This window comes from Lytechinus variegatus, chromosome 3 (assembly GCF_018143015.1).
Source record: "Lytechinus variegatus isolate NC3 chromosome 3, Lvar_3.0, whole genome shotgun sequence".
NCBI classification, from domain to species: domain Eukaryota; kingdom Metazoa; phylum Echinodermata; class Echinoidea; order Temnopleuroida; family Toxopneustidae; genus Lytechinus; species Lytechinus variegatus.
In genome coordinates, this window is record NC_054742.1 from 60,832,656 (window position 1) to 60,843,626 (window position 10,971).

The window sequence follows — 10,971 nt, forward strand, 5'->3', positions numbered from 1 at the left end:
AAGAGGAGAAATATCGAGAAAAGATGCATGGATGGCTAAAGCTAGGAACCGGGATTTATGTCTCCATCTGCGTTATCCTCTGGGTAATAACCGCTGTTCGATACACCATGGACGGCTGCCCCTGTCTGCAGGGCGATTCTATTTAGCACTCTGGAATAAGGGCAACCCTCTACCAGCCGGACATAGAAGAACAGAGGATGGTACCGGTGGGGGACGGCAGTGATGACATTAAAGGGGAGGGGCTTGGCGTGTGCCTCTCCTTAGTGGAATCGTTACCCCCCCCCCCCCGAAGTTTTGAAAGAAAAAGAAAAGCACTCTTGTATAGTAATCCGCACTATATATTTTGTTTAGCCCTCCAATTGACACCCCTTCATGGTGACGCCACTGGGGGACGGGAAATAAGGAGATAAAGGAAAATAATCTTGGTTTGCCAAGAATTGAATTTGCATGTTAAATATTTTCTCCGAGCTTCAAGGAATAAGAAAATGAATAGATTTGGTCACTTTTTTTATTTTAATTTTTATTATGCTCTGACACATGGTCAAATGTCATTTAAAGGACAAGTCCACCCCAACAAAAAGTTGATTTGAATAAAAAGACAAAAATTCAACAAGCACAACACTGAAAGTTTCATCAAAATCGGATGTAAAATTATGACATTTTAAGTTTCGCTTCATTTCACAAAAGTTATATGCACACCCGGTCGGTATGCAAATTAGGAACTGATGACATCACTATTTTTTTTGTATTTTATTATGTGAAATATGAAATATCCTAATTTTCTCCTCTTTGTCCTTTGAAACAAAGTTTTATTTCGCCCTGAACATGTGGAATTACCATTAACATTTTCTGGTTCTGTCAAGTTGGTCCTTACTGTCAAATCTGTAAAAATTGACATATTGTATAATTCAAACAATAAAAAAAAAGAAATAGTGACAAACATCGATTCTGATTTGCATGTGACTAAATTGTACGTATAACTGTAACTATTTTGTGAAAAATAAGCAAAACTTTAAAATGCCTTAACTTTCTTTTCTCTATTGAAATCAACATTTTTCTAGGTGGACTTAACCTGTAACTCAATAACATTTGACCTTCATTTTGAGAGTAAGCTTTACTACCCAAATGTCTGCAAAGTTTCATAAACATAAATAAAGCCAGAACTTTTCTTGAAATTTTGACATTGAACCGAATCTATTTTATTTGAGAAGTGATGTATTATAATGAGTAATACGGCAATGCCTTTACATTGAGCATGGGCAGATTTTTTTTACTAGGCGGTCGTTGCACCAGTAAAGCTGTTCGTATTTCAAGTTACCCACGACCGGTGACACTTTCTTTCCCAAAAAAATTGAGTGGACTTTCTATAACCCTAATACTTTCGAAAAATTTTGTTTTTTCCATGCTTGTAAGCAATAGCCAATAAGAATGAAGATGGATGTTAGCAATTAGAATTATGAGAATATGATTCAGAACTCAAGAAAGGGTCACTTGCTGTGCGTGACTTATTACGAACAGCAAAGTTAACTAACTGCAGCCAGATGTGTGTAGTTTCATGAAGACTTGTTATAACAGATTCACAATTTCTGAGTTTTCTATAAGCCAGTCAAATAGAATGATTTCAGTAGCTTTTAACTTTTTTTTTAATTTGTTACAATGACAAGTTTTATGAAATGGGCACCTTGGCACTGTAAAAAAAATCAGCATACGAGATTTGACTCTTGCATCAAATCTCAAAAAGGCTGAATAAATTTTCTGAAACATTACAACAGATCATCTCCTCTTGTTTCTGATTAGCAATGCACACACAATATACCCTCACTCACCATATATTGTCCCGTTTACACTCATGACTCAACTCCATAACTCTCAACATTCACTATTCCATTTCTCTCAAAACTTGTTCAGACATGGCGTGGACGAGCACTAAAACAGGACATGGCAGCATTTTACCTGCAAAGCCAAAATGATCGATGCGATGTGTGGCAAAAATAAAAATATGAGATGCTGTGTATCATTTGACCACCATGCCACAAACTGTAGACTGATCAAATCACAAAGAAACCTACTTACTTGTAAGGCGACACGTCTGGTAGTATGAGTTTGTTCGTGTAATATGGATAAAAATTAACATGTATTTCAAGAGTTGAAATGTATAACTCATACTTTTAGGCTTATAATGTAAGTAACACGTTTTGTCTCTCCATGTCTGAACAATGCTTTTACTTTTCTTCTACATCAATGCAGTCCTCCAAAGGATCAGTGAACTTTAATCATGACAGCGAAGGCGATAATTGATGTGAGACGATGGCCAAACACCATTTATTATAATACATGTATTGATGTGATTAACATATAACTTTCTCTTGTCTTCTTTAGCTGCGTACGCTCCAAGATCATCTTACAAGACAGCAGAGGTGTGGCGGTGCTCCATCAACCCACGGTTTTATCCTTTTTACTCCCAATCCACTCCCACATTTAGTGAGCTTTTCTCCTGAAGGAGCATCCTGCAGATGGTTGAATAAAGAGAAAAATGAAAAGAAATGCAAGAAAATTAAATTGATTGACCATGCAACACACATGAAACATAAAATTAATATTTCATGTTAAGATAACAATCATTGCATCGACTTAGGCCAAACACGGTATATTTGTGATGTCTATTCTACTTCTGTTTGTGATCCGTGGGCAGTATCGGACTCGCCTTTTTTTTTGTTTCAGAATAAACGCGATCACAGTTGCCCTCTTTGCAGCATTCGACCTTCTTGAGGATTCAACACTTGAGCCGAGTCATGTGAAAAGTAAACATGTTATTAATGTACATATGTCATTAGTCTTATTAGGTTATTAATGTACATTAGTCTTCTTAGGTATAGATTTGTAAATAAACAATCTTGTTATAAATGTGATAAGACATTCATGTCAGAACTTGTGTCATGCACTGACCTTTGAATTGATGTATGTACACTCTGTACATGACTCACAATGAAACAGAACCCCATTAGCATACTACAGTAGCTACCAGATGCATTTTGTAATTTGCTGAATAATATGGTGTTGAGATTTCTGGACTATAAAATGCTAAGTTTGGGCACAATGGCCCATTGGCCAGTCTTATTATAAAAAATATATAACACTTTTTCAGAGCCAGAATGGCATTTCAAGATTTCAGTTGATTACACAGCTTAATTCTTACTCACTTTTTGTATAAGTCAAGACTAGGGACTCGGGATTAAAACAAATATACCGGTAGGTATATTTGAGAAATGAGATCAATTATTTTCCCCCAAATAAGCTATTTCATATTCAGTATTACAGGAACATTATTGTGACCATGACTTCTTAATTGGAAGATTATTGTAAATGCCATCTATGCACAAACCACAATGTGAGCTCTCCTAACTCATTGCCTAGACATCTGGGAATCTCTACTCTAGGCTGTACGACTAAACACTACCCACATGAATTGCAAGACGGGTTCCAAATATCTGTAGTTTTGATTCATGAAACTACAGGTGTTTAAATTCGTTTTTAACACTTCAAAATTCAAATTACGAAGTGCAAGTTTCTAAACGACAAAACAACAATACTGCAGCAAAGTAGTTTTTCAAAAGTCTGAGTAACAAATGTACTTCAGAATAGGCAGAAAACTTGTAGGTCTAAGCTTGACCTTGGCACAATCTATTTTCAGTTTAAATGAACTGAAAAATATTTACATTGTAGTGGGAGGTCTTACTGTTTTTCTTCGTAAAGTGGCATATATTTATTTATTTAATGTTGCATACATGATAAATATTTCCTTGTAAATTCCAATCTGTACTAGTAACATTATCCCTTTCTTTAAATAAATGAAACAAAACACAACCATGTTTACTAAAAAATAATAAAACTGAAGGGGTGCAACTGCATGTAGAATGACTATTTCAACAAGCACATGACAGATGGCAATTGAAGACCTTCGCTATATTGGGTTCATCTCAAAATATGACCCATACAATATACATGTATTTTGAGAGGTAATGACACAAAGGTTCTTTTCTGATAGTTACATTTGTACTATTGAAACCAAACACGAACTCTAATTTTTTGGCAAGATATTTCACCAAGAATGGATCTCATTGAAATGATTGAAGTCACTTGGTAAGATCATATGTGAAAAAACATGTGCACTGGCAATGAAGCAGAACTGCATGTCTAGGAGTAATTCAACTTTTCGTGACCCCCCCCCCCTTTCCGTCTCAGGGTGAGGTAATCCAAAGTGTGTCCTTACCCTCCGTTAGTCGGGCCTTCCCTCCGGTGGGTTGGCAGAGCACGGTTGAGCAACCTACACACAAAACAACAGTCTGTGCATGGCTGAACACTGTTGTGATCTTGTAGCAGCCTAAAACAGATAAGACAAAAAAAATATTCATCTTTGGCATGCAAGTATCTAACAAAAAGAAATTACAGGGTATTGGGAAAAAAATTGAATCAAGGGCCCAAATTCACAAAGGTGGTTTTTAAAACTATCAGTTTAACCCATGGTTTATGCAGATTTCCTGTATAAATTACTTATTGACAAATACAAAGCTGATGCGCGCTTTTGTCACAGAGCGCAAACTTGACGCCTGTTGCCATGGTTAGTACGTTATTTTATTACTGAGTCCACTGTTTGAACTTTGAAAAGTGGACTCGTTCATTCAAAACAGCGGACTCCTGAATAAAAAATAGCATACTTAACCATGGCAACAGGCGTCAATTAGGTGCACTGTGACAAAAGTGTGCATCAGCATTTGACATTTTTTGAACTACATGGTAAATAAGCGTAAATCATACAGGAAATCTGCATAAACCATGGGTTCAACCAGTGGTTTTAAAAACCACCTTTGTGAATTTGGGCCTTAATGTCCCAGTTCTGTGGAATATATAAATATATCCCTTCTATAAAATAGTGTAAATACTGTCATGGATTAAACATCCTCACCTATTGCCAATTAATGTTTTATGAAAAGATATGCACAATTCAACTCAAAATCATTTTGTTTTTAAATACTTTACTAATCTGGAATATTTAATTACAAATAATTTGTGCCTACATTTTCAAAATACCTTTTTTTATTGTAAGAAAATTAAGATATGTCAGATGTGAGGTCAAATTTTGAATGAAGTACTTTTCAAACATGACGACTACCAAGTCTGCAGGCTCCATGGCATAAAACTAACCATCAATGGTAAATATAAACATCCAATCAATATCAAGGTTTTCAAGAAGAAAAACATTGATATCAACATTACCATCAGTGCATTTGGGTGCATATATAGGTATGTACATTGGTGCTAAAAATGAACCCCACCAGAAAATGAACATATTTAAAATGCTCAAGTGCTGCCACGTTTTAGAGATTCAATTGTGAAGTCCGGTGATAAAATTTTACATTCAATAAAATGTTTCTCTGGGCTTGCCGAATATTGAAGTGTTGTCTACATTCAACACTCGGCATGAAAGAGTGCATTTTGTGATGAGCATAACTGTAGGTATAAATGCTAATTACCTGGGCACTTCACGTCCATGAAGTAAGAGTTAGGACTTTGCACAAGACGCTTCTTCTTGTGCCTCCTCTTCTCACTCTCAAGGCTTGGGTTTAGTAGATCTCGTGCAAGCTGAAAAAATATTTAAAAATCAGGAAGTAACAATTATAATTCACTTCTGTATTTTGTTAAGCATAGGAAATACATGAGGGCGACATGCAATTTCACCCTCATCACACGCACAGAGTGACAGACCATATCACAAATAAAATTTGCCAAATCAAATGTTATTTTAGTTTGGGGGTCGTGTTTTCAAGAGTTGCCCTATATCTGCTAAAACCAATATTCTACATGTGGGAGAATATTTACATTTATAGCATTTTACTTTTAGTGCAAAATAAACAGCCCTTCAAAATAAAGATTTAACTCCAAAAATTTAGGGATTGCCCCAATGTAAAAAATTAGCCTACATGTACAAAATAAAAATTCCCAAACCTAATATTTTCTACTATATTTGGTAAAACAATTTCATAAAACAAAAGTTAGACATAATTCAGAAGTCAAAAATTATGATTTACACAGCAGACATTTATATATTCAATGCATTTATCATCAGATAATCAGCCTGGCATGTTAAGAATACATTTGTTTTAAAGGTTATTGGTTGCAGATACAGATTGAATACGAGGGGGCAGACCAGGGCGTAAAAGGCATATTTGAAAATAAGTAGACAGGGCCTGGGGTGTAGATGACATGAAAATGTTTGTTCAATGGGAGAATCATAAAAAGATAGGGGGTGTTCATCCCTTACACCCTTCCTAGATCTACCATTGCATGTATATTTGTATTACAGGAAGGCAAATAGGATTTACAAATGGATAAGAAAAACAATTATATACTTTTAAAAATGAGCAGCTATGTCAGTTGCAATAATAAAATTCATAATTGGGTTATCAATATACAGTTACAAATAAAAACAACCTTTGCTATTCACATACAAACAAAAATGAAACATCAATAATTTAGCGTTCAAATAAATAGAACATAGAGTACATTTTGTTAACTACCCGAGACTAAACACAATAACAGATCACACATGAATTTTGGTCATCTGATAGTGTCTTTTTGACAATGAAATGCCTCTTCAAAACCAACATTAACTTAACATGTACTTACTGGCATGGCTGGCAATAAACATGCTCTTCTCAATAGAAAGGGAATTGAACTCGTCTTTAATAATTGTGTACTACTCGATACCGAGTGATAGCTGATGTGGGCATATCACAACACACAACAAAGTAATATACTACCACATCATGGTATTGCAACATAGCATGTAAACAACAAGTCTAAAAATATATCATTGCAACATTCCACAGCTCATGGTGGTATTCCTGCCTAGTGCCTACTCTCATGTACATAATAGACTTTGCTCCAGTTGGATAAACAAATGTTAGCTGGAAGGTGAATAGTAGCTACTCCTTAAAAGACCATTCCTAATTTTTTTTGTTTACAGATGAATGACTGTAACTCAACTTGTTATTAAACATGTTAAACTACTGTACAATGGCTCCCATTCTGCATACACTCTCACATCATGGTAGACATCATCATTATTAGTGTCAAGGATGAGCTTGAATAGCCAGCTCATACTGGTACTCTCTCCAACCTCCAAAGTCTAAGAGAAAAATGTTCCCGAAAGAGTTAGTTTATGACAGCCACCCTAAATAACCCTTTTTTTCCTTTTTTCTCTTTGCCTTTGCCTGGCTGTCCCAATAAGAACTCAATAATTAAATGTACTTTCTTTTTCATTTCCTAATTTGGATTCCAGGCCAGGCCCAGGACAGATTTTGTCTGTGCCAGGACTCATCATCTCATGAACACATTGAAAAGTTTCTAAATTACTCTTACTTGATCTCGTCTTACTCGGCTCATACAGGGCTGCGAGATTGCAACCTGGCCTCATTTAGATCTGTTAGATCTAGGCTATACAGTCAATGACAATGACATATTTCTTGCCATTTTCAAATGAATTGAGACAGCCTACATGAAAATGTAGGCTTTGAATTTTTAATTTGAAAGTTTGAGTCTTGATTGATTCTAATTTCTACTCTTTTTTTTGGTCCCTTCTCACTTGCTAACATTTGTACGCATTTCTGTTTATCTTCATCATTTTGACCCCTAAATTATATGAATGGCTATAAGGGGAGTCTTACTCTCGACTAACTAGAATCATCCAATGACAATTGGCCGCCCACCGCTGCTCATACAAATGATACGAGATCGTGACTATTGTAGGGTGTCTGGAGAAAAAAATTATTTTTATTATTTCAAGAAAATATCACATTTTCTTTGTGAATTTGAAGAGAAATGACCTTCAGACTGACAGAAATGTAACATTTTTTAAAAAATCCAATTATTGGCTGCAAAAAAGAATGAAATTAAGTCAATGTTCAGCATTTCCCTGCCATGGACTGTGTAGTTAAGAAATGGACACACGCAAATCCGGCTTCCGAGAGCTGTTATGAATTTATTATTCATGCCAAAAACTTGTCCATAAAGAGTCAAATAGGATTTTTTATGCTCTTTCTGATGGTATTATTTTTATAAAGATTTGGCAACCAGATCACAATGAAAAATTGTGACATAGTGAAAAAAATTGTGCAAAACAGAAATTTCATTTTCCCATAGAAAACGCATGAGGGAATGGCAATTTCAACACACACAAAAAAAAGGGTTTGCAATTTATCTCTAAAATAAATCCTTATTTAAAATGATCATATAAACTTGTCCTTACAGTCAAAAGAAGCCCCTGAATTTTCTCTTTCCATACATCATGCCAAACACAAGTTAATAATCAATTCAGATCACATTTTTCTATAGGCTAAGTATACTATAGCCTAAACTTCCCGAAAAAAAAATGTGCCATATTTTCCCCTAAATCAGCCTGTTTTATGCCAACACTTTTCAGTGTGGCTTCAGACAACCCTAAGTATAGTGAGTGATTGTATTACCGACCGGCCTTGTATTACCGAACGCGCGCATCATATGCGTCAGAAATTAAATAATCAAATACGCTCAAACCTTTGCAACTTCCTTCCAAAGGGAACTTAAATAGAAAAATGATGAAAAATTATCAATAACACAATTTCGAAGTCTTTATCCTCAAAACAATAAAATATGGTCAAAATAGCTCATCAGTGACTTTGTTGTTTTCCCAACTTTTCCCATAGAAAACACACGTTCGGTAATACGATACCTTTTCAAAGTGACCAAAATATTTCACTTGCGAAGAGGGGTCCGATTGGAAGCTGATGTCGTAAAAATGAAAAACAATTTCGGCAAAATTTCTGCATATTTATATTTTGTAGGTATTTGTGTATTTATGGTGAAAGTTTGGTGAATTTTATTGGAATAATGTGTTTGATATGATCAAATTCATGAAAAGTGTTCGGTAATACGATCCACTACCATTCTAATACAGCTACGCACACGCAGTGCAGCGATTACACCATCGCTCCGAAATGACACTTCCGAATCAGCGCATTGCACGTGCAATATATGCACTGTCCATAAGCACAGTAGTGCGAAAACGCACACACAAACTTCAATCTATGATTGACCAACTCCCCTTAAACAACACCAAAATATTCACTATTCCAAATAGCTATGACTTTACAGTGCATATCAAGTCACTCATAATATATTTTCATTCATCTCTTAGTGTTGGATTTGTAAATAAGTACTCGTAATTATGCGTTTATTGACAAATTTTAGCCCCACTTACAGGCATGTTGTTGATGCGTATGTCGCTTTATGGGAAAGAGGCCTAGCGAGTACTTCCGTGACGTGACCTCATTAGAGTTAGTCTACGTACACAGACGTAGACACAACCCGTCGTGATTCAGCCTGAGTTATTTGGTCATTCGTTTATCCGTTTGATTACACAGTTATATATATCTCTATTTCATATGCTTTGAATACTTAATATATTCCTACTGAAAAACACTGCCTTGCAATCACTGAACCCTAAAAATAGATTTTCTAAGCTGCATGTGATAAAACAAATTGGACAAAAGCTGGCGCTATTTCAGATTTGATTTACCAAGGGCTTTTATATTTACCAGAGTGACTCAGATAAAACAAGCTCCAAGATGTTTTTTTTTCTTTGCGAATGCAACATCCTTCTTCAGGGGTGTGGTGTCTCGGTTTCCTTTTCTTTTTTTCTTTTTTTTGGGGGGGGTATCCCTCAAATATGAAATTCTTTGAAATATTTATGATTTCCCCCTCTCCCTCAGACCATTATTATTTCTGGATGTTTCGTTTCTTCTGACAATCCATTTCTTCTTTTTTTCGACCTCTTTTTCGATCCTTCCCCTTTTCCAATTCTTTTCTTCCTATTTACTCCCCCCCCCCCCCCCCTTTTCTTTTCCTCTTTCTCCTCTTTCCCTTTTTATTTTCTTTCACTTCTCATTTATTTTTCCTTTCTCTTCTTTCCTTTCCCTCTTTCCATTCATTATCTCTTTCTTCTCCTTTCTTTTGCCAAGTTACTTTTTTTCTCTCTCGTATTTGCTTCTTCTCCCTCTCCTTTTTTGCTCTGAAAGATATTCGTCGGGACTTTTTTCAAAAAATACAATGGGAAAATAAAACCCGGCGGTTACGCCAAACAATGAATGTCTTCTTTATATAAAAAATAGACATTTCAGCCATTTTGTGTATTGCATAAAATCAGTAGGCTTAAATTTAAATATCCTTCTATTGACTGCAAATTCTTCTAACTTTCTTTTTTTTAGTCCAGCCCATAATTCAAACAAACGAGTGAAAATAATATGAACAATTCATTTGTCATTGATTATATCCAGGGCCCCCCCCCCTCCCCTAATGGCATACCAAAAAAAAATAAAAAGTAGGGGGAAGATGGGAGACTGAGGAGAAAGAAATAAGAAGAAGGAAAGAGAGAGAATTGAAAGAAGCCAGGGGAATAATAAGGATTTAAAAAAATCAGGTCATTATGAAACTAAAAATTTTACTCGTGCTTGGCGCTCGCATTGCCGATTAAAGGGGAAGTTCACCCAGAAAAAAAACTTTGTTGTAAAAATAGCAGAAAAAATAGTAAAAAATATTGGTGAAGGTTTGAGGAAAATCCGTTAAAGAGTATAAGAGAGCTATTAGAGTTCAAAGTTTTGGATTTGTGACGTCATAAACGAGCAGCTGCCCCATGTGTTATGTAATATAAAATTCATGAATTTAAAATTTTGTATGGTTCCTGATGACTTAATTTTGTTTTCTATTCATGATCAGGTGTGAAATGATTGATCTATTGATATACAAAAGGTACAGTGAAAACCATTTTCAATTTTCTGAGAAAATGAAATTTCATAGATTTTTTACCATTCGCTATGAATGCAGCTCGCATATGACGTCACAAATCAAATAATTGAAATTCTAATAACTTTTTGATTA

The 10,971-nt window shown here is 35.3% G+C and overlaps 1 protein-coding gene across 2 annotated transcripts; it reads right to left on the reverse strand.

The window, feature by feature from the left end:
• Positions 1–2,294: 2,294 nt before the first annotated feature.
• Positions 2,295–9,377, reverse strand: LOC121411551 (40S ribosomal protein S27-like). Of its 2 annotated transcripts, none has more exons than XM_041604343.1 (4): positions 9,296–9,377; positions 5,532–5,640; positions 4,271–4,381; positions 2,295–2,507 (listed from the first exon to the last, which is right to left on the reverse strand). In XM_041604343.1, the coding sequence occupies exons 1-4, from the start codon at positions 9,299–9,301 to the stop codon at positions 2,479–2,481; spliced, it is 255 nt and encodes an 84-aa protein (XP_041460277.1). In that variant the 5' UTR covers positions 9,302–9,377; the 3' UTR covers positions 2,295–2,478. The 2 variants fall into 2 exon arrangements, with proteins under 2 accessions (XP_041460277.1, XP_041460278.1); XM_041604344.1 differs by lacking the exon at positions 9,296–9,377 and adding an exon at positions 6,685–6,778.
• Positions 9,378–10,971: the final 1,594 nt, after the last annotated feature.

Excerpts from the sequence above, each read along its gene's own strand:
- LOC121411551 (XM_041604343.1), bottom strand. Across the intron at positions 4,382-5,531 it reads CATGGACGTGAAGTGCCCAG|GCTGCTACAAGATCACAACA; the intron begins GTAATTAGCATT and ends TATCTGTTTTAG. Across the intron at positions 2,508-4,270 it reads GAAGGCCCGACTAACGGAGG|GATGCTCCTTCAGGAGAAAA; the intron begins GTAAGGACACAC and ends AACCATCTGCAG.